This window comes from Carex rostrata, chromosome 12, assembly GCF_964058835.1.
Source record: "Carex rostrata chromosome 12, lpCarRost1.2, whole genome shotgun sequence".
In the NCBI taxonomy this organism is placed as follows: Eukaryota; Viridiplantae; Streptophyta; class Magnoliopsida; order Poales; family Cyperaceae; genus Carex; species Carex rostrata.
The window spans coordinates 617,206-641,976 of NC_135929.1; the positions used below are offsets into that span (position 1 = coordinate 617,206).

At 32.9% G+C, this 24,771-nt stretch overlaps 2 protein-coding genes across 2 annotated transcripts; both read right to left on the reverse strand.

Annotated features, from left to right (window-relative positions):
- Positions 1–7,604: 7,604 nt before the first annotated feature.
- On the reverse strand, positions 7,605–9,894 carry LOC144563691 (uncharacterized). Its single transcript, XM_078313177.1, has 3 exons — positions 9,704–9,894; positions 9,524–9,599; positions 7,605–8,539 (listed from the first exon to the last, which is right to left on the reverse strand). Exons 1-3 carry the CDS (start codon positions 9,743–9,745, stop codon positions 7,683–7,685), a joined length of 975 nt encoding a protein of 324 aa, XP_078169303.1. The 5' UTR covers positions 9,746–9,894; the 3' UTR covers positions 7,605–7,682.
- A 2,962-nt stretch (positions 9,895–12,856) lies between these two features.
- On the reverse strand, positions 12,857–22,079 carry LOC144563667 (respiratory burst oxidase homolog protein B-like). The gene is made up of 15 exons (XM_078313142.1): positions 21,912–22,079; positions 20,235–20,454; positions 19,440–19,749; positions 18,831–18,990; positions 18,439–18,487; positions 17,927–18,040; positions 17,022–17,456; positions 16,498–16,884; positions 16,153–16,245; positions 15,676–15,791; positions 15,180–15,282; positions 14,774–14,844; positions 14,274–14,567; positions 13,806–14,017; positions 12,857–13,178 (listed from the first exon to the last, which is right to left on the reverse strand). The coding sequence occupies exons 2-15, from the start codon at positions 20,433–20,435 to the stop codon at positions 13,069–13,071; spliced, it is 2,655 nt and encodes an 884-aa protein (XP_078169268.1). The 5' UTR covers positions 20,436–20,454; positions 21,912–22,079; the 3' UTR covers positions 12,857–13,068.
- Positions 22,080–24,771: the final 2,692 nt, after the last annotated feature.

The window sequence follows — 24,771 nt, forward strand, 5'->3', positions numbered from 1 at the left end:
TATCTTGCTAAAAACAATACACATTTCTTTTTAACTAAAATGAACACTAAATGAAAAGGCAGTTATATTAGAATGAATCTTTAATTTAAACTAAATGAACACTTAGTTATTGCAATTCAAAGCAGCTTAAATAACATAATACTTATTTATTTCTTTCCTTTTTTTTAGTTATTACATTTGTACATCCATCACATAATTTCTCAAAACTCAGAAGAACATATAACCAACCAATCGCGGTTAATAAAATGGAAATATGACTCCTATCCTTACTTTAAAAAATATATATGTATCCGAGTACATTTTATTTGAATATTCTCAAAATGCACATTCATTTTCGCCAAATGAACGTATCTTCAATTAAAATGCACACTTTTTTGAGTCAATGTATTTTTTTTTTTTTTTTTGAAAAGTTGAGAAATATCTCTGTGTTGGGGGAGAGGAGAAGAGAATTCACATCCAGTGCAATACCTGAGATGCAATGAGTAGATTCGGACTGTTTTTTTAAACATGGAACCAGTCTCAAAATAGATTCCCTATAATTATAATAGGCACCGGGATTACATAGAAGTGATTTTTGAACCGGGATCAATAACTCAGAATCTAAACATTTTTATTTTTTTCCAATAACACATAAAAAAATATATTAATTTTTCTTACAGCCGCGAAAAATCCGGCCTGAAAAATATTGATCCGGGTTATTAGTTGTAGTCTTTCTAATAAATCAAATTATATTGTATTTCATTTATTTTCAAAGAAATATATTCAATATTTCTAATATTTTAATACAAAAAAAAAATGCACAAATCCGGTTAACTATTAACCGGACTCAAATCAAATTTCCGGTTAATGGTTAACCGGACTATTTCAATGGGTCCGGGAAACCAATAACCGGAAATTTGATTTGAGTCCGGTTAATGGTTAACCGGTTTGGGTAGTTTTGCAATTTCATTAGCTAGTTGGTTAGTTTTTTAAATTTATATTTTGGATATAAATAAAAAAATCGGCTACGTGTGCTTTAAATTTCCCCTTTATTTTACTATGGCTTGTGCGGTTGCCGGATGTGCCTGTGCTTCAGTACGGACTTGCTATCTCTCAATTTCAGTAAAATAAATGGACTTAAATATGTGCAAAAAAAAAAAAAAATAGGTGTTATACTTTATTAACACAATTTGTAACATTTTAAAATTATTTCAGGTTATGTAAGAAAAGGAGGATTTAAATGCTTCCTTTTTTTATCTTCATCTCATGTCATTACTTTTTAATTTTTAATTAAAGTAATTTTCTAATTGCAAAATATTTAAAACTTAAATGTTAAAATAAAATTATTAGATGTGATCTATATTATTTTCTCTACATATAAAAAATTATCATTTTGATTTTTTTTTAAATGAATCAATAAGTTGAAAAATCAACATCCAAAAATTATCCATATTAGTATGCTTTTGTAAGCTCTTGATAACAACCAAATTATAATATCATAATCTTTTATATTCACATCAAGAAAATAGTATGATCATATCTAACAGTTTAGTTTGACATCTAATTTGTAAATTTATAAATTTTCAAAAATAAAAGTATAAAAATAAAAAAGTATGATGAAAACATAAAAAATAAAAGCATTTGAATCCTCCTCCTTTTATAAAAACAACAGAACACAGTTATTAGATTTGTTGTACAATAAGCTTCTGATGCGCACTTCATATAAGGAATTATTTAAATACACATGCATTTTTCGGTTTATATTGAATGCATATGTATTTTTGAAATCCAATATTCAACAATTGAATATGATAAAAAGATACTGTACTGGAGCACTTGTTTGTAATATTCTTTTGAAAGATATTTATACAATTAAAAAAGAAAGAAGTATCAGAATCTCCAAGTGTTCTAAATAGCGCGCTATAGCGGTAATAGTGGTCCGCTATAGTGCATAGTGTGTAGTGCAAATAGAGCCCGTTATGCAACATTTGCTGTTTTTTTTTTCAATTTATATGAGCTTTAAATAAATACTCAAATTGGATTTTAACTGTAATTTTTTTTTGCAATTGACGTACTAAGCTTTATATTAAACTATTAAATATTTAATTAGAGATCCATTAAACGAAATCAAAATAAGGAAGCTACAACGCGCTATGCAACATGAGCTGTTTTTTTTTTCAATTTATATGGGTTTTAAATAAAGGCTTAGATTGAATATATTAAGATATTTCTTGAAGTAACAAAAATAATACTTACTATACAACAGTTTGAATATTTTGAATATATTAAAATAGTTAATTATGCCATGATGTCTAGGTTGTTTTGAAATTTAAATAGAAAAAAAATAGATTATGTCATGATGCTGAATATATTTTGAATAAAAAAAGATTGATAATTTATGATATTAGCATTACTATGGATATTTTGAGTTGCAATTTTGACTTTGTATTGGTTCAATATGAATATTATAATTTTTTAATCAATTTGATATTATTTATTGTTCTATGAGACTTAGATAATGTTGATATTTAGTACAAATATATGATATAATTTTTATAAAAATAAGAAAACGCTATGTAGCATAGCTTTCACTATTCGCTATAGCTTTTTTTGTAAGCTTCCCGCTATAACGCGATAAACGCTATTTAGAATCTTGGAATCTCCTTTGAAATAACTAAAAAGGGAACATGGTTCGTACCGCCATTTTCACTACGAAATAATGAAAATTAGCCTGTGTCCTCATTTCTGAGAGAGATGATATGCCAAATTTCAACTTTCAAAAATTAAGGAGGAATGTTAACATGCAGTACTTCAAATGAAATCTCCTAATTTAGTGATCCTCTAGTACCTCAAATATGAACCCAATAATTTTGTATTGTGCGAGAGTTTATAATTAGTGTATTGGTTTTAAACTTATTCAAAAGCAATATAGTGCTAAAAAAAAAATAACCATCCAAGTCAAGTATAAACACAAATGGATACCAAGTATAAAATACCAAAGCCCTCGAACATAAGCACCAATAATACAAAAAAATATCTCTCATTCTTATTAAGGAGCTTAATGTCTAGATCCTACAAAGGTCCTGATTTACTGATTTTTTTTTCGGAAAGATGCTCAGCCGTTGAATTTCCAGATCGCACATAAATGAATTTTCCAAATTATGCACTTCAATACTTAAGCATGCATTGGTCGCGCCGCATATGATCCGAGCGCCCGTAGACCGTGCGCCGCACCCGTGGACCGCGCTTCTAAACAATGCACGGCGCTTGCGGACCGAGCCTGTGCACCGCACACCCTTTTTTTCTGATCACCCGTAGAACGTGCGCCGCACCCGTGGATCGCGCTTCTGAACAATGCACGGCGCTTGCGGACCGAGCCTGTGCACCGCACACCCTTTTTTTCTGCTGAAGGCGGGATTCGAATCCAGTTGGATTCTGTTGGTGCCAAAATTCTTACCATTACACTAGAGTTCACATGTGTTATCTTATAGATAAATATAGTATTTAACTATTTTTCTCTACAAATTTGATTTAAATTATAATTATATAAATATCATATATAAAATAATAAAAAAAATATATATATATATTAATAGCCGTATTGTATCCTTCATTTTTGAAAATTGACGTATCGCTGTATCCGTATCGTATCAGTATTATTATTGCTTTGAGATTTGTGCAGCACGTATTTGAACGGTTGATTTTCAAAAAGGTCACGCAAATAATGAAACGCTTGATCTTCTTCATTTTATAATATTTTATAATAAAATAATATGTTTCCGTTGCAACGCACGGGTACGATGCTAGTGTGTGTATATATATATATATATTCAATGCCTTTTAACTTATTAAGCAATGCAAATCATGCTACAGAAAGTCTCAAACTAATTTCAAAGTACCTTAAAAATTTTAGTTTCACAACAAATATGTGGCTACATTTCTACTTTAAAAGTTTAAACATTTTTCTTTTCAAAATTGTAACTGGTCCTTCATTTTTTTTCTCTCTCTTTAATTTTTAATTTATTGGTCTTTGGTCAAGTAGGTCATTTGGCTACTTAAAAAAAGAAAAAAGAAAAAAAAATACAAGAAGAAAACAAGGGTGTGGTGATAGCACATAGCAGTGTAAGTGTAGTTGTAAACTATATATGAATTGCTTTCGTAAGAAAAAAACGACAATAAATTATAAATATTCATATTCTATAGAATCTATACTTTGATACCCGGCTACTTACTTTAGTCTCGAATGATCGATCGTACATGGGACCTTCATTGATGGAGAAAAAACAAATGGGTATATTTAGAAAGAGACAAGACTTTACACCATCTCTGCCTTAATTTGTATGCGTATAGAGGAGACAACTTTTTTTTTTTTTTTTTTTTTTAAAGTATGAGGAGATGAAGTTATGAGGGAATAAAAATCCAATTGACCTTGTTATAAAGTGGATGCTTCTTTTTCCTTTTTTATGTTGAGCGGATGCTTTTTTGTTTTGTTTTGTTTTGTTTTGGATGAGTATAGCATATTAAATACATGCCTTGACTAAATTAGTGACAATTAATTAGGCTTATTTAAACAGTCATTTGTTGACACTAATAGTTTGAAAATTTTAATTTGGTGACATTAAGAACTAAAAATTCTCAAATATTCATATTCATTATCTAAACTGCCACTCAATTGAGAATTTAATCTCACATACATTTCTAATCTATTCGTTTATAGTCAAAATATATACCGTCACATTTTTTATTGAAGTTTCGTACGTGATTTCCTCTCCAAATAAATTCGTTCTCCAGCGAGATAGGAATTCTTTAGTTATATGTTTCTCGTTTGAATAATGGAGGCTCCATTTTGATCATAAGGTTGGTTCACAAGATACAACATATATATGACCTATCAAATATCTTGATCTAAAATATAGTTCATACCCCTACTTTTATTCCTAAAATTTGTATTGTTTTTCTTGTATTTATATACCTTGCTCTGTTTTACTTTTACCTATTGCCATTAAAGTCAAATCTTAATATAAAATATATTTGATAAGTATAAACAATAACAAATATCACTATTAGCTATATTATGACATATAAATTGATATTGAATGCTAACGACCTGTCAATAATATCACCCATAATAAAAATCAGAAGGAAAGAATTTTGATTTTTGATAGGATATCTATGGAACTTTGCAAGCGTCAAATATATTCGGAGACAAATTGACCGTTAAATCTTAAATAAGACAATTCCCAAGGCAAAACCACATGCACGGTGTTCTCTTCTCTAAAAACGACTAAACGGATCTTGTTTTTGTTGGAAAAGAATTATAAAATTGGATATTGAATAATAAAAAAATTTTAACGGAAAAGATTAGATTTTGAAAATTCAACCTGTTCTGAAAAAAAAAATGATCAGATTCTCAAAATATGATTTTTTTTTTTTCTTTAAATTTTAGAAGACCGTATTTTCATATTAAAAAAAAATAAGTCGACACCGAACTCTCGGAGTGCTAACCTGAATAGTTTGAAAATAGCACTAACTTTGAACTATTCCGATTAGTAGAAATATCGTTTGGATTGTATGTTTGAAATAGCTATGAAGAGAATAAATAAAATAGTAATTAACCTAATCTAATATTTAAACTAATATTATATTAGATTTAATATCTAAACTAATATTTTATTTCATTTAATATTTAGACTAATATTATATTACATTTAAACTAATATTTTTTTAATACTAATCAAATATTTTATTTAATACTAATCTAATTAAATCTGATATTACATTTATTTAATGCTAATTTAATATTTTATTTAATACTAATCTAATATTGAACTAATATTATATTACATTTAATATTTAAATTAATATTATATTATATTTAATCTAATATTTTATTTAATACTAAACTAAAGTTTAAAGTAATACTATATTACATTTAATATTTAAATTAATAAGATATTATATTAATATTTAAAGTAATGTTATTTTATATTTTATTTAATATTAATCTAATATTTAAAATAATATTATAATACATTTAATATTAATCTAATATTTAAACTAATATTATATTACATTACATATTTAAATTAATATTATATTTAACATAATATTATATTTAATATTAATCTAATATTTAAATTAATATTATATTATATTTAACATTTAAACTAATATTATATTACATTTAATCTAACATTTTATTTAATATTAATCTAATTTAATTTTATATTTATTTAATACTAATATTATATAATATTATATTTAATAGTAATCAGATGTTTTATTTAATACTAATTTAATATTTAAACTAACTCTAATTGAGAAGAATTAAATAGTTTATTAATATTACTAACCCCACAAGCTCTATTCTTGCTAACCCACCATTTCTATGGGTTAGTAGAATAGAGCTATTCTTGAGCTAACCCAATTTGCTAATTTATGTTTGGATCAACAAGAATTGAGAATAATGAAACCCAAAATTAGCTCTATTAATTCTTGGATGATCCAAACGCAGAATAATCCTGATAAAGCGCATCCTGCAAGATTGGCATTATTCCCAATAAATGGAAACAAAAATTATTTGAATCCCGAGTTTTGCATTCGAGAGCATTAATGAAAAGAAAAAATATATATGTAGTTCGAAATTGGAAATTGCTAGTTTAAGGAGTCTGCCCCTGAGCCCTGATACAATACATGCAGTGCTACCTTCAAGTTAGATGACTAACGGGTCATAATTTTAGGGAACTCTCTAATTAAAATTAAAATGAAGCAGTTCAGAATATATTTTAAATTTCTAGAACATTATTTTTAATCTGATTGAACCGTGCAATTTAAATTCAGAAGGTGGTACAATTAATTAATATTGAACTTCCAAAAGATGATTCCTGACGCCTCACGGAACCATCTCCGACATTTATTCTCAGCAATATTAATTTATACCAAAATATGTACAAACCAAACTATTTAAATGGAAAATTCTAAGAAAACTCCCACATAGCTTCCAATAAGAAAATTAAACTGTCCATCTTCCCGCCATAATAACCTAGGGTGTTCTTAAGTTCATCAAGGTATTTGGTGAGTTTAACTCCAAAATATAATATATCGGTTTCAAACAACAAATTTAAGCCATTGAGATCCCATCTACTTCACAAGTGATGAATTTATATGCAAAGATTTTAAGTTTTTGAATTATTTTAGTATAAATTCAAGCGGTCAAAATTAGAAGGTTTATAAATTAATTGTAGTGCATTCATTTTTTTTAACACTTTTCGACCACTTGATTTTAAATAAAAACTTTACATGTAAATTCATTACTCGTGAAGTAAATCGATTTTAACAGTTTGGATTTATTATTTGAAGTTAATCTAATAGGTTCACCAAACACCTTGGTGAGCTTAAGAACACCCTAATTCTACTCATATAAGAAAAAGATCAACAGAATAAACTTCTTAATTTTGTGCATGCTCCAAAAAGAAAGGGAACTTCTAATTAATTAATTTGGTGGAAATGGATGTATATCTAATTAATTAAATTGCAGTTTAAGCACAGTACTAGTTACTGCCGAGGGTTCCATTTTGTTTCTTTACAAGCTATTTTAAGTCTCAGTGATATATATACTCTTGATATCAATACTGCAATCAAATGCTTAATTACTAAGATATATATATTAGTTGTGCCATTCTGGCATACACTAAATACATGTCTTACATAACAATACAAGCATTGGCATTCTCTTCACTAAACATATAATAAGACCCACCACCTGCCGGCACCGTTGTCACCACAACCGATGGATAGAAGCAGCCTCCGCTGTATGCAGTCCCTGCAGGTGGGCCCATTTCAGTTGGATGATGAAATGAACTACCACTTGGTTGTACCTCACTATAACTTACAACATAGGAGGGTATGTGTGGGGCCGATGCACCAACAGGGTAACCAATTGCGTCCATGTGTCCTCCGACACCTCCACCGATGAAACCATGACTCACAATGGCACTAACAGGCATCTCTTGAGCTGTCATTTCCTTGCCTTCACCGCCGCCAATGTTGCCACCCTTGTTAATATCACCGTTATTGTTGTTGTTGCTATTGTTTTTCTTCTTCTTCTTCTTCTTTTTCTTTCCACCGCCACCACCACCAACTTGGACGATCTGTGGTGGTGGATTCTGATTAAAAGTGGGATTATGGATAATAGTAACAGCACCGCCTTTGGGTTTTTCCATCTCATTCTCTCTATCTTGATCGGGTTTCCCAGAATGATCCTCAGGGGACGATGCTTCGTCAGACGAACTATTTTGGTGCTGTTCGGAGTTATCATTTGGGTTCTGAGGCTCAGTGGAGTTACTGCTGATGTTGGTTTTCTTCTTATTCTTGCTCTTCTTGCGGCCTCCGCCTCCACTGCCACCGCTGCCGCCACTTGGTGGATTTTGAAAAATGGGCTCAGGCCAAAGCTCTGCATGTTTTCCAGTTTTATTGAGCTTTCTTACAAGGCTGTTAGGATCTACATTGCCAATCACAATAACCTTTTGTTGCTGGATGTCTATCGCGGTATGATAGACGCCTATAGAAGAAAAGTTCAAAGATTAATTAGATATTTGAATGGGAAGTTAACAAGAGAACCAAAATTTTCAGGATTAATTAGATATTTAATTACAGATTACATAATTTTCAGGATTATACTAAATAAACTAGAGAACCAAAATTACAAGTTGAACAACATAGGCTACAAAACCTACAATTAACAAGGGTTTTTTTTTTTTTTAGAAAAGGACAATTAACAAGAGTTGACAACACAAAAATGATTTATAATACTTTATAATGCACATCTATTGTTCCAACCAACTACCAGAAATTACAAATAGGGGAATTGAATGCTTTTTTAAGATGCCAAATAGAGGGAGATAGCATTTGTACCTTTACTTTATTTGCAAGAGGTCCAAATGGCAAAGGAACAAAAGACACCTATTGGTTAATTTGCTTGTGATAAGAAGATATGGTTGCAAAGTATGGATGCACTACCGATTAAACTAAACTATTTAGTTGGGTAAGCTCATGACAAATATGCCATAAGCATCTTTTAATTTCTAATAATAACTTTCAACATTCAATTAACCTGTAGGCAAAATTTTGGTTTCATATAAATAAATCAAAGATAGTGATGATCAACACTTTAGACTTCAATTTTTACAGTCAACTACCTATACTTGTTACATTTCTAAATCAGAACCATAACCTGAAACTTATGATCAGTTAGGCTTGATGACACAGCAATTGATGCTCAAATGAAGGACGTAAAAGGGGAGAAGAACTAGCATATGAAAGGCTTCATATGCGCTTAATACGTAGAACTTTTGTCTCTGTTATTAAAGAATAAAAAAGCCTAACAGTGTGGATTTTTTAAATATATTAAAAAATATATATATATTGGGGTTTCAGGTAAAAGTTTCAGCAAATTTAGGGAACCTTCTCTTTCCAACAGAAAAAAAAAAAAAAATTCAATCGGAAGAATTAAATTTTAAGTTCCTGTTATATACTATTATGCTACCTTCTATGCTTTGAAGCACCTTCTTCACCTTCCTCTTGCAACCTTCACAGTGAATTGACACCTTCAAAGCCGTTGTCTAAGAACAATAAAACAAAACAATTTTATAAATAATCCAGTGACCCAATCAAAAACAACAAAGAGACTGTTAGGTAACAGAGCCTTGAGAGAAGAAGAGAGAACCTGGTACTTGAGTGGTTCCGGTCCTCCTTCAAGAGATGCCATGAGAGAGAAATAGAGAGAGGGGAGCAGAGGCAAAATCAACAAGGAGGAGAGAGAGAGAGGACAGTGCTATAGAATATAAGAATGTACTTTCGGCTAGTGATCAAATACAAAAGAGAGAGAAGCAGGGGGGGGGGTCCGAGAGAGAGGAGTAAAGAGTGGCAGTGTAGTACATGGATTTGAGAGGTGTGAAGATACGCAAATTTATTCTGGCAAGATTTTGTTGGGAGTCTTGCAAAAAATCTTTATTTACCAATGGATCCTCATAGAAATAACAAATATGTTCTCCTGTAAATTCCCAAACACTAATATATGATATTATGAATTTTAGAATGGATAAGACACTAAAATGAGTTTAATGGATAAGACACTAAATGGGTAAATTCATGAGTTTTCAAAATTTAGAAGAGTAAATATGATATTATGAATTTTAGAGGGGTATACATGAAATCCCCCCTCTTCTTTTTTTTTTCTTGGTTTCAATGATTTTCATGAAATTTGTCACATTGTGATCAGTCACGTTATATTATATCACGTCACGTTGTCAGTCCCAAAGGAACTTAGAGGGGATGAATAGGATATTTTTATAATTTTTATTTTAAGTTAAATTATCTAGCGTGTCTATAAGTTATTCTTGGTGAAAACTGTAATAACTTGTAACTGTTATACTAAATGCACCGCTAATCGCTTAAGATTGAAAAATAATTGTGATTAAAAGTAAATAAATGAGTTTAGATAAATTTGACACGCGAGATGATAACGGAGTTCGGCAAAACAAAAGCATACGTCTCCAGGGCGTCGCAATCTCTTCTAGGTGTGTCTTTCTATTACCAAATATGAAAGGTTTACAACTTGTGAACTGGTGAGCCCTTACAACCAACGGGAAGTCACACGGCCAACTCAAAGTGAGAACGAAGTCTCAAAGATTAGATCCTCAAGAAGAACACTCAAGATCTCACTTTAACCTAATCTAACTCAAGATTAGTGAAGTGAGTTTGAAGTTGTTTGAGAGATATTGAAGTTTTAAGCTCAATCAACAATGGAGAACTCAAGCTCACAGAAAAAAAGTGTTTTGAAAGTTAAGATCGACTCAGAGAGTTTGAGTATGAAAAGTTCTTTCAACCATCCCCAATATGTTCTCCTTTCTCTTCATCTTTTCATTATTATAAACCAAGCTCTTTCAACCATCCCCAATATCCAAGCTCATGCATCTTAATTTAAATTGTATATTTTAGCACTTGACTTTGTGTATGAAAAGTTCAGATTTTAAACAATCCAAAGGAATTCTAAAGTTTATTGCAAACAGAGATAATTGTTAATAAAAAAAAAAATTGGTTTCATTTCTTCTGTGCATTCCTCGTATGTTAAGAGATTTGCTCCAATATATCAAATTTTAGTTTTAAAAAATTAAAATTAATTTTGATCATCGGAAAAACTAAAGACAATACAGAAAAACTAAATATAATCAATTACATTTTTTATAAGAGAATTATATACTTGGATTGTAATATCTTAGAGATTATTAAAAGAATTGTCATAACACTTGAATAGAATAGGAGAAGGGTAACCAATCTTAATTCTCATGATACATAATGATAAACTAGTATCGTGCATGTGTGTTGCAACGGAACATATTATAAGAGAACAAAAAAGTTTATACAAAATCCCATACAAAATGACATATTAAATGACAAATAGCATTCTTTAAATAATAAAAAAAATGAAGATAATAGAAAGAAATTAGAACTAATCAGAAGATAACACAATTTGCATGTGATGAATACGTGCCTAACTAAATTTGGACTTCTACACGTAAAAAACATCAAAAAGATGCATAGAATTAGAAAATTATTAATTATTTGATTAAATGGCTGATATTTAATCTAAAATTTCATCTTTTAATCATAACCGTTGGCGGATTAAGACATCTACATTCTTAATATAAAAATGCAGATATACAACAATATTCTTATGAGAAAATTTATTATTAACAATTATTTAATCAAATTAATAATAATAATTGTTCATATTTTATTTAATAATGGAGACTTGCCCAATATACTACAAAAAGCGATAGTTCTGTTCCTGTAAGAGGTGACAAATCCAAAATTGAAAATTAAGCTGATCCTAAATGTGATCCTAAACGAAAAAGAAAAAACCGACCGAAACCCAAGATTAGGGGTGTCAATGACACCCGTTTACCCTACCCGTATCGTATTCGATAAGACGGGTATGGGTAAGGTTTTTTTTTCGTTAGTTTATTGGGTATGGGTATGGGTAAATATTTTTTTTTTGTTAGATAAACGGGTATGGGTACGGGTAAATGTTATTTCGTACCCGTTGGGTAATGGGTAATTATATGAAATATATTATATATAAATATATCAATATTATATCCAATTTATTTATTTTTCTTCTTTTCATATTGTTGTATGCCTGTATCAATGCTAGAGACATATATATCAACGAATTCATTTCTTTGTTTTTTTTCTTATTCATCGTTATTGCATTTTTCTCAATTCTACAAATGAAAATATTCCATGTTTCAAATAAAATATATCCTCACCTTATTTTCTGACAATAATGTACTGTTTGGTCTAAATAAGTAATCCATTAATGTTAGCTCAGGTGTTAGCGTCTGAATTTTGCATTACATGTCAGCTTTCTCAAGGTTATACTATGAATATATATATTTAATAATTGAATGAGATGGAATGAAATGTTAGAAGAAAGAATGTAACAAATGACAAAATTGATCATATGCTGTCCGAACCATTATATTGGTATTTTCGTTATTCGCCCACTACCGTTTCGTTACCCATTAATCATAACGGGTATGGGTAGGGTAGGGTAAGAAAAATTCTTAACGGGTATGGGTAGGATATGGGTAAGGTCAATTCTTAGTGGGTATGGGTATGAAAATGGTTCCACCCTCCCCGTATCGTACCCATTGACACCCCTACCCAAGATCACTTGAACATATATATAATTAGCAGTAGTACGGTGGTTCTTTTGGTTGGCTACGCGGTTCTTATTTCATCAACCCAGCTCGCACCACTGGCATCATACTTCGTTAAAATCAACTATAATTAGCTGACATAATGCTAAGTGTTACTAAATGGCAAATACCTGTAATTGTAAGAACCTCACCATAATTGTACATTTTTGCATTCGTATTCTACTATGTTACAACTCAGAGATAAAGGGCCCATTACTTGTACTAAAAAGGCTTCTACAGATCAACAAAATCGAAGCATAATACAAGCAAACATAAAAACATTCTGATTTTTTTGTACAGCAACCTTTTTTCTTAAGAGGACAACGAATCAGAAATTTTCCTTGTGGAATTCAAATCTTGTGCTTGTTTTGTGAGTGAAATCCTTGGACCATTGCTTCAATTCCTTCACCAAAATTGGCTCCCCACAATAGAATACCCCTGAAATGAAACAACTTCATGATTACGACAAACAAAAAGTAAGAAGGAAATGTATTCGTAGAGAATGAATGAATAATAGATAGGTAGTGAACCCAAGCCATGTGATTTTACCATAGGTCAACAAATTTCAAACTTAATGATCAATTGCTGCTTAATTGATGCAAAATTGTAAATAGTTGTTTGAGTCAGGCTTAAGTAGCGCGTATTGCAAAATTGAACGTCTGGTTGCCTACAATATGCTGCCTGTATACTTTATGAACCAAAGCCAAAACCAATATACTAGATTCAGGCACCATACCAGTACTGTGTTTGACCAGCACAGTACCCTTCTACTTCTAAAATAGCTAAGGTCATTAAAGTATCAAACCGTCTGGGTTTAATTACAAACTGTCAAGACATATATAAATTTGAGTATCTTTTCACACAATTTTCAGAGAAATACAGTACCTTTAGTAATAGAGACATCATTGAGAAAGGATTTTTATAATTTAAAGTAGGTCACATTTAAGTTTGACCTTTTACACAGTAAAATTAAGGAAATACTAGAAAGTTTTCAGGATATAGCCCTGACATGATCAAGAGAACTAGAAGGGACAGGAGTGGGTAGAGAGAGAGAGAGAGACTCACCAACGCGTGCATCGGGGTGCTTTACTGCTACGTGCTTGAAGACGTTGCGCCAGTTGGGTCGGGCAAAGTGGGTTTTCACATGTGTCCCAGAGACAATGTCAACCCCTTTCTTAGCATGATGGAGCTCTTGAAGCATCACTATCAGAGCTGACCGTGCATCCCCTTCCTGGTAGACACTTGAGCAGTGGTTGTGCAATTCTATCACCCCCTCACTGTTATTAAATACAAATGCAAAATCATTAAGCAGCATGCACAATGTCAGATTTCAGCACGTACGAGCCGGACTGAAAATGCCTCAAGTACACTTTAATTTTTGACATTGGCTTCATTAAAAATTTTGTCCCATTTTATAAATTTAGAGTTAAATCTTCTGGTTGAACATCACTGTTCAGGTCCTTGAGTCTGCTGCAATTCTCAAGAAAACAATAATGAATATATAAATAATAAATAAAAAATAAAAACTGGTACCTATCTTTTTCAGCCACCTCATTCATTATTCCCCTGAACCAATCAAAAGAACCCTCTTCTCTTGTGACCCAATAGAAATAGGCTCTCTTTGTCATGAAAGGTTTTCCGTGAGCATGGGACCCACTGGCACTGCCAGACCCTTCACCGCCATTTTGAGTATGGTTTAGCACATCCTTGACTATGCTTATCAGTGGTGTGGCACCAATTCCAAGTCCGATTAGAAGTAATACGTCATACTCACGATAATCTTGCGCTGGTGCACCATATGGACCATCTATCAATAGTTTAGGGAACCTATGATTACAAAAAAATTTAGCCATAAAATTAGATTAAGATTATATGCAGAGCAATGATAATATACAGCTGCAACGAAACTAAAGTCTAAAGCTAATCATGATAATGAACTTCTTTTTATTGAATTTGGTTCTGCATATGGCATACAGCACATGCACACACCCAACTGGTACTGTGCCAGTGAGATAGATAAAGAAGATATGCACCTGCTGTTCTCTCCTTTGGTAAAGTCTGCTCGTAGCAACCCACTCTCATTATTGCTGGGAGGCTTGCATGCCTGTTTCATTTTAAAACCCTAATTTAGTGTGTTCTTTGAGCCTAATTATAAAAATATTATTTCCACCTCTTTCAAATTCTGGTGCTCTCATCTTTGAGTCTGCTATATACCTGCAATACTCTTATACATTTCCAGAAAGAAGTGGCCTATATTTTATTATGGCCCTATTTGACCCGAAAGTAAATAGAAAACCAAACTAAACCAAGTATCAAATAAGCAATGAAGGAACACACAACACAGCCAAAGTTGTCACTACTAAAATTGTGAAGTCTTTCAAGGAAACAACTTCCAAGGACCAAAATAAAAATGGGTTAATGTGTGAATCATGTAATTACCTCAGAAAAGACAGTTCGAAGGCGTGAGGTCCAGTCTCCTCTTGTGCGAATATGTACACTAAGATAATCATCTCCTGGAGCTGAGGTAATAGAGAAAGGATGCCTGAAAACAGGACACACAATACCAACTTAATACCAGTTGACACTTATTAAAACATATAATAACAAAGAGGTTTTCACGAATTTTAGTTGAAATTTATAATGGCTGCAAGTAACGCCCCACATTAATTTGTCATTCTCACAACTAACATCCAATGTTCAGTGAGATATTTACAGATAACGCCAAAAATAATTTATTGTTTTGGCATAATGGTATGTTCAGCTAATTACAAAGTTGGTTTAGAATCCTGCCTGTACCTCTAGTGGAAACTTTCTTGTAAATTCAGAATCAATCAAGATTAGGCAAGATAACCAATATTTTGGAATGACGTATATCAATTGAACGTATAAGTGGACTGAGAATACTTTAACTGATGACAACAAGTACAACAATCACCATTCATAAGGTGAGACAGCCTTGCAGTTCACGAAGATGTATTGGCCACTCCGGTATCTGAAACCATGTGGTTTTGACATGAAAAGTGCCAGCACATTTCCTGGGTATACAGCCACCTGTGAATCCAATGAGTCATCAATAAAAAGGCACTGATTTGACCAGCTTTAAGTTTCATTTTTCTCTTTTTCTTTCTCACTTTTTTTGTCCATTCTGTGCTTAAAATTGAGGTATAATATTGGGGATCATTGTGGAAGTGAGCATTTAACTTTCAAAAAAGTAGACAAACACAATTTAGGCTTACTGTAGATACTGATTGTTAGTTGATCAGTACATGGGCTTAACTTTGGGCCTAATATAGAAAATATCTATTCTTTGTGCTCAGCACACTTAGATTGTGGATGTTAAAAAGGCAATTTTACTTTAATCTAAACAAGAAGAAAAACCAAAGAATCATACAGAAGTTAAGAATGAGCATACCCTTTGAATTTTAACAGCGTCATGGCTCCTAAAAGCTCGTATAATGCGCTCACAAGCATACAGTAGAACCGGAACAGCAAGGTACATCCATGTCTGAGACCAATTTGAAACAAATTAGGTAACAAAAAAAGCTAATTAGAAGCAATGATAATAACCATGTCAAGCAAACATCTTAATAATTCCATGTTTGATCTTTCTTTCTTCCTTTCTTTCTGTACAATTTCACTAATAACACTGATGTTATAATCATAATATTGTGCACTGCTAACCAGCCATGACCAGCACAGGTTGCCCAATGGAAATTAAAACCCAATGTCTTTTTTTCTCTCAGCAAAACAAACTTACTGTTTTCTTGTACCACTTGTGGGTCAAGTAAAGGCAGTATCCATGCACCACGAGCAATGCATAGACGACGATAAATAAGTGATGTGTGAACCAAAAAGCATTAAAACCAGTGCACTTCCTCAGCGGGTTCTTCGGGCTTAACCTGTTCCGACGGAACCAGGGCTGTGCCAGAGTATATGCGAGTATCATAATAATCAACATGACAATGCCGGTCCATCCTTCAGTTCCCTCCACAAACCACCAGTAGTTTGGTGGCCGTCTCTGTCCAAAGAACTGTTTCATTGGCTCGTATGCAGAATCGTTGGCATGGAGTAATCTGGGAAAGTCACATGTCAGGTGGGCGCCCACATGCAGAAGCACACCGACACCCACACCTGCAGCGATTACCTATTGCAAGACAAAGTCAACATTAAATGTGGATATTGAGATTCAAACAAATTTAACCTGGGAAGAATCTAGAATCTGACATTAGTTGACTTGAATTTTGATTTTAACCTTGGTGAAACCTTTTTTACCAAACTTACCTTATGAAAGTTAATGTTGTCATTAAATGGCACGACCACTCCAAGCTTGGTCTTTGATCGAATCCAAGTCACAGTATTTCTACACACTGGTAGCAGTATAAGTGCCATGTTAAATTTCAGAGTCTCTGCTGCCCCTTTAGCCGTGGTGACACAATACCCCATGACCTGAAAAACAGCACGATGCCTGTACTGCACAAACTTCCATGAAAAAAGGCCTATACATATAGAGATCCACAAGGCCATGACCCACATGCGCTTCCAGTTGTCTTCTATGAAATAAGAGACACTGGTTTTTAAGCGCCCAAATAGGCTTGTGTCTTTTTCTGGTACAAGCTTCTGGCTTAGAAGTCGGCTCAGTTTTGAGCTTTGGGTCTGGGTATTGGTTGGTTCAGCCGAGCCCGATGGTTGCAGCAACAATGTCTCCAAATTCTCCACCTGTACATTCAAAAGGTTAAAAAAAAAATCATGAAATATCAAGTAGCACCAAAGTAAAGCCATAGAAAACTTCACCAAGTAAAACATCATATAGATAAAATCATCAAATATGACAAACAAGGTATAAAAGTCAAATTGTATGTAAGAAGGCATAGCAGATATGAGCAATAAATTAATTTAACGATAGGAAAATTTAAATAGAAGAATAATATTTAGGTTTGTTTATATACATTACAAACTCTAAAATGACTTTCAATGTTTTGGTATCTCAACAATTAGTCCTGGATTTTGGCTGGTTTATACAAATGCAGGACCATATATCATAAAAATCTAGTTCAGAAATCTATCACAAAATCCAAAAGTATGTGGAGCTAAAGTATTTTTAAAAGCTAAAATATATATATATTTTTTTAAATTGAGGCAAGCATGTACTTGAAAAAATAATATCAAAAGTAAAAAAAATCTGATACCTCAATATAGCCTAAACCATCAGGATCTAGCTCCTCCATGATAAGAGCTGTGTATTCCTCAGCTCTCTCTTTGATTTTTGATAGCTTGTTGGCTGAAGCACTCAATGTAATGATCTGAAAGCAAATTAGCGCTGCTTATTCTCATTCAATCCAAGGATCTCGCTATAGGGTAATCAGTAGCATTTTGGTTTTGCACGATACCATTTTGACCAATAAAAATATTCCATTTATTCAGATCTATTTGTTTATTTTTAATTTTCATGGTGTGCACTGCAAAACTAGGAGTAAATGAGTAGATTGTGACCAAAAGGATCGTTACATAATTGCCAGCTAAATAATGTAAATTTGGTTAAATTGAGGTTTGTTGCAATATAGCCATGAATTGGGGGCTTGCAAATGAATTGGAGCTATTGCACAGTTTAGGTGGCCAGTACTTGTCTTATAAAACTTTTATCAGTTGCAACTGAAATGCCCTGTGTTCACTAAATATACTTTTACAACTACGGACTTACTTCTTTGACCTCTTCTTCTGTGATCCTGCCATCAGCATTCTTGTCAATCCTGAATAAATTAATTCAAAACAATATAGCAATAGTTCAATCAAATCAATGATTACCACTTTATGATACCGATATGTTCATCTTAGTATTAGGCTATAAAAATCTCAATTGGGTTCAGTGCTGGAAGGATCAGCCTTTCTTGGTCTTGCACTTTATTCTTTGCCTAAAGCCCAACCCTCTCAATGAAAAAGCAATGCATTCGTGAATACTAATGGTTTTCACTGTTATACCACTGCGGCATCTGACCTGATTTATACATGATAAAGAGCTGAACAGATCACATGATTTTGGCTGGTTCAGGATCAAATACTCAAAATCCACAGATGTTATAGTTGGTGATTTACATGTCAAAGAAAGTTCGAAGACGGCTATCAAATCCCTGGTCGGTCAATTGCTCCCAGAATTCTCTCAATTCCTCTTTGGTTAGCACCTGTTTTGTTATGCCTCTCCTTCTAGCCAATGCATCAAACATCTGTAATGTAAACTCATCTGAACCTTCCATCCCTACAAGCACATAACAAAATAAAACAATGTAAAATGCATATTCAAAATAAATTCTGACTTCCATCCTTCATATAACTAAAAATTGAAGATTATTAATCTAATACAATTTAATCCGGTTATTGGTCCGTAGAAGAGTGAAAGGTCATGATGGGGTATCAAATGAATCAAAATAGCAAGACCTAATTAACTTAAACCTGAAATTCAACCGAAGCAAAAAATTTAATAAAACCCAATCATTTCTAACTAGTACTTGTGCAACCAAATTAAATGGCTAACACCCAGAAAGCCCCAAATATGTTTGTGTTTTGAATGCACATGTAACATGATAGAACCACCTGGCAACCACAATAATTTGCCGCCTTTATATTTATCAGCCACTATCAGGTACTTCTATGCTATGGCTAAAATCAGACCTTACAGTGGGTTGGTTTCACAAAAATAATGCTTACCAATGCATTTTCCAAAGCGACTTCTGATAAGCACTCCATCAACTGCAAGAACATCAAACCGCTTCTCAACCTCCGGCCAACTGTAAATGACATACTTTGTAGCAATCTGTAGTCCTCTCAATGCTCCTGCTGCTGCACTCTTGCTCCTGTCAAGACGACGCTGCGGTCTTGCTGGTGGGCCTCCTGTCTGACGCTTGCTGGCCCCTAGGCGTAACCCGTTAGTAACCCGCTTCAGTTTGGAAGCCAGTTTCCCTCCTCGTACCGACTGTGAATTGAGATCCATACCATCATCTCCAACACCTCTTATGTCCTACATTTATATGATTAGTCTTATCAATACTAGGAGAGAGCAAGAATGACCACTTTAGCCAGTACATAGTGCTGCCAGGCTTGATTAGTTGTGTTAGTATTGTAAAAAAGCAATTATGCACAATAAAGTCTAATGATCTGCTCCAGCCACCAGACCAACATTTTTGTTGTCTATTTCCTTTCAAGTAATCTTTTCAATGATCTTGCTGTAAGATCTCAATTTAAATGTAGTATGTGTTGAGTTGACCTCAAATTGGTCATTAATACTTCAATTTTACAAGGGGTCCCTCCAGTTACCTCACTCATACAATTCAAAACTAATCAAAGCCATGAAAAAAAAATTATAGAAAAGAACAGTTAAAGTGATTGTATATACAAGTAGCCAGTAACTACATTCCTGTTCATGCTGGTGCAGAAACCTTAACAAATTTTGTATGCAGATCCTCAATATGTGTCAATATCTGAAGCTCTTAATCTCAAAATTACCTGTATTTCCATGGAGTCATCCCTAACATCCAGTGTAATCTCTACCACCTCTTCTTCACTGAATCGTGCAGTCTTTTTTCCTCTCATGCTTGATTCCTCTGACGCTGTGCTCAAATGGCCACTGCTTGAGACTCCACTTGAAGTCTCATGATCTGTAACCATTTGTACGCTCTTTTCATCCTGAGTCTTGCTATCCGCCATTTTAGGTGCTCAAATTGTACTAAATTGAAAAGGAGGGAAAGCAATTAGAACCAATGATCCAGAGCTGTTAGCTTAATTGCACAATGACCATATACTGAGAATTACAATTAAATAAAGGTTTAGTAGAACTGATGATTAAATGGAACGCAAATGCAGTTAGTGCTGAGCTGGTAAAGATATTGACAGTCTTGAAAGAGCACCAGGCATTGGTTATAGTTTAGTTATAATTTGGTATGTCCTGATAAGTTGTTGTTACAATGTGACTTGATGGCCTTGAGTCACTTATGCAACAGAATAACTTCTGTTGAGAACTTCAAATTTATATATCATTTTTCTTCCTATTCATAGTCTTTATTCTAAATAAACCAATGGCATGCATGCAAAAAAACACAAAAGAAACATTTGTGTAAAAGAAAAACGAAAAAGAAATTATGAAAGAAAAAAAAAAGAAACAATTAAGAAATAAGCAAAAGTTAGAAGGACAACAGCAGGGTCCACACTATAATAACTAACATGAATGATAGAGACCCAATACCAAACGCATGCTTGTAAATTGTAATTGAGAGCACTCAGCATATTAGACAAAAGAGACAGTAGGGTAGCACAATAGCACACGTGTACTAAGTTGTACAGAGAAAGCTAGCAATATTAAAAAAACTTAAAAGACCCAACTCTATGAACTCATTAAATTCAAAGGAAAATTAAGGTGAAAAAAAAAGAGGAAAAATTAAACATCACAAAGCATAAGCTGGAATCCACCGATTTAGCAGTTAACCAGAAAAAAAAAACACTCGTATTTAATGAAAACCAATTTAATTTGTTTAGTTACAAATTATGGAGCTTGGGTGGTCATTCCTCAAAACTGTCAAGTTTGAGGGTCAGTTGTAAATTTGTAATCTATCTTTGAAGGACTAGTACTTGCAAAGTTCAGCCATGTTAATTTAAAATTTTAACCCACTTTACTCTTATCTGCTATGAGTGAGTACAATTTTTTTTATAGGAACCAAGAGAAAAAACAAAAGTATACATCTCTATATTACATCCTTGCAAGAAAATAAAAAATAAAAATAAGAGAGGGAGGGAGGGAGGTGGAGGGAGCAAACGAGCAGTTAGGAGAAAAGCTTTTGAAGCAAAATTTGGTTATTTTGGATAGAAATAAGAGAGAATTGTTAAAACAAAGCTTGAAGTTTAACATTTAAAGAGACAAAAGAAATTAATCAAATTTCAAGCTAGCAGCATATTGTGCATGCGCAGTAAATTCCCTTTCAAACATACCTCCTCGCGACAAGATTTTTCCAAATATAAAATCGCAAAGCGCACCAATGCTATATTTCTTATATTAAAAAAAGGTATATATATATATATATACCTTGAAATTAAAAGGTGGCCACATAATTTCCATTTTAACCAAAAAACTCTAAATGCATTACACCCAGCAAAACTAGAAATAGAATACTGAAGAAAAGGAGATTTTACCTGAGCTTGAAGCTGGAACAGTGAGTGTACTGATTGCTAGCTCATATAAACACCAAAAGAGAGAGCGAGATGCTCTAAGTCTCCAACCTTGGAATGAGGAAGAGAACTGATTGAAGAGAAGTATAGAAAGCGATTTATTAATTATTACAACAAATGGGTCTAATTTCCCTGCATAAAAAACATGCGATTTAATGATTTATCACAGCTTGTGCCACTAGAATACTAGATGGTGGGCACCCCTATAGGCTATAAATTTTCGGCACATTTGCAGATAAGTACTAGAATTTATATAAAATTAATTTAACTGGCCTCTGACCTAGTGGCAAACTCGCAAATTACCAGCGTGTTATTCGATCAGGATGTGGGCCCCAGAATTCACAAAACAGGTTAACAGGACGAATCGATCGGATCAAGACAAATGGCGCCAACCCGACTCCGGAATCCTGAGCGGCATGTACAAGTGACATGTTGCAAACAATTAATTAGGTGCTAATGATCTGCTGTTAAAATATATATATCTTTCGGTAGGTTGCAATTGAATTGCATGACTGATAGTTATCAATTTATCATTAGAGGAAGTGAGGAAGTGAGGAAGTGAGGAACTGCATGTCATTGACAAATGAGCTTCTTCCAAGCACACCATGCACATGGAAAAACTAGCAAGTGGAAAGGTAGGGGAAAATAAAATCTTTTTTAATGACAGCATTGGATCCCGAACGAACAAATCGTTTATAAAATCCTCTATCCTCTATCCTCTACTTCCTCTACTACTATAATATCACGTTGGTTTTTTTGGGATCCAATCACCTATCTGTCCAGAGAGAATCGCAGCCGTTCATCCAATAGATCTCAGCCGCTCATCAAAAGTAAATCTCAATCTCAGCCATTAATAACCAATTTTGATTTTATGTCTCTGTTTCATGCTGCCAAATATATAGAAGTATAAATTTAGTTAACCAGTTACTTGCTACATAAAAAACCACATGGAAAGCCACGTGCAAATTGAGTTGCCTTTTTCTTCCACGCGGACCGAATTCGTATCCTCTGAGATATCTGAAACTTTGCGTGACTTTATGGAAAATCCCAACAGTTTAAATACGTTCTACACGAATCGCAAAGCACAAATAATACAGACCCCTGCGCTATCACCGAATAGGAACCGGACACGTCGGTCACGCAAAAATTGAGATATCTCCGAGGATACGCACTCACGCGCACTCACGCGGAATCCTTTTTTTTCCTTCCCGATGCGTCTCTCTCTCCACTCATTGTTTTAACTTGGGTGTTTTTTTTTTTTTTTTTGAGAAACTGACAACAGCTGTCACGTATTTAATTCAAAAGAAACTGTGTCACCAATGCCTATAGGCTCTGAAAAACAAAAAAGCTCTCTCTTCACAGAGAAACCCCTCACTTATAAAAATATAACTACCATCCCCTCACTTAACTTTGGTGCTTGATTTTAGAAGTATGGCTAAATTGAGACTCAACTGGGTTGCATCAAAAGGCATTGTTGCTCAGTTTCATGAAATCATCTTAAATTGAGAATTTATTAAGATCAATTGCAAAGATGGCTTCAATTTTATCATGTATAATGTGTTACTTTCAAATAATTTCCTGTTTTAGTTGACTTTTGTAATTTAGACACATCTTGTGTCCTTATAAATGAAAATAGTTTCAAACATAAGAAACTGGAACGAAGAAATGGCATGGCCATCTTGTGTCCTCATAATTTTTACTTGTAATTTTTTTCATCTGTTTTGATAACTAAATTTTTTGTTTTCCCATTGCAAGACACGGACACTTAACTAGTTAACTAAGAACTTCCATAGGCCTCAGGCCCTCATTGCATTCTGAAAGGTTGAAATCCCATTGCATTGTGTGGGGTCAAAGCACTTTAGACAAACTATGCATTGTGGTCGTTTCGGAAAAGAAAAAGATGTTTGGTTGTCCCCTTGGCCCTTGTGCATTTTTTTCAAAGAAAAAACGCTAGTATTTTCAATTTTCAATTTTAATTATATCATGTTAATTTTCAGGTTCCTCTACAATGTTGATTCAATGTATGTGTTTACACTTTACAATATCAACAAAGATTTAACAAAGTATTAGTGAGTGAACGCACATCGGTCGGATTAATAAATACTTAATTAGTGACATGTAACTAATTTATCTTATATAAATTTTGTAACAATTAATTAGGTATAATGTCCACATGTAAGCGGCATCATTTTCACAATAAATGAACGTCTAACTGTGTCTACCTAATTGGCACTGTGACCACTGCATAATTAACTTTTAGGTGACACAGACTGCGACATTCGCAAGAGTCTCAAAAACAAAAAAGCTCACGGTAACTAAAATTCTTAGGTGGTTATATAACCGACAAATCACAAATTAATATCGGTAATACGTAGAAAGAGATACTACAACAACCAAATGTGAGTCCATATATTAATTGTAGTAAAATATAAAAATAACTTATAATATTTTCTTAGTCGTCCTTCATTAGATTGCATTTATTGTGGGTCATGAATGTCTAATCACGTTTTCAATTAATTTTTATCACATAATAATCCTATAATAATTAAATTGGCAAATACAAATTCATAATTTAATTTATTCTAAATCAGATAGAAACATCAAACACTTCAGTTGTATAATTCTTCTTAAGTATATATTTTGGTCACTATCAAATTAATGTCTACAAAATTAAATTGCTTACTTATTTAAGTCATTCGATGATTGATAATTTATTTTTTAATTACATGCACGATGCCTATCTAATTCGAAAAAAGAACTTATTCAAGGGATTAATTTTTGTGAGTTTCATAAGCGGGGAATGGATGTAGACGGCGGTACGTTA

Excerpts from the sequence above, each read along its gene's own strand:
- LOC144563691 (XM_078313177.1), bottom strand. The coding sequence starts at position 9,745 with ATGGCATCTCTTGAAGGAGGACCGGAACCACTCAAGTACCAG. Across the intron at positions 9,600-9,703 it reads CGGAACCACTCAAGTACCAG|ACAACGGCTTTGAAGGTGTC; the intron begins GTTCTCTCTTCT and ends TATTGTTCTTAG. Across the intron at positions 8,540-9,523 it reads GGTGCTTCAAAGCATAGAAG|GCGTCTATCATACCGCGATA; the intron begins GTAGCATAATAG and ends TTTCTTCTATAG.
- LOC144563667 (XM_078313142.1), bottom strand. The coding sequence starts at position 20,435 with ATGGCGGATAGCAAGACTCAGGATGAAAAGAGCGTACAAATGGTTACA. Across the intron at positions 18,488-18,830 it reads CTTCGAACTTTCTTTGACAT|GATTGACAAGAATGCTGATG; the intron begins GTAAATCACCAA and ends TAATTTATTCAG. Across the intron at positions 16,885-17,021 it reads ACAACATTAACTTTCATAAG|GTAATCGCTGCAGGTGTGGG; the intron begins GTAAGTTTGGTA and ends GTCTTGCAATAG.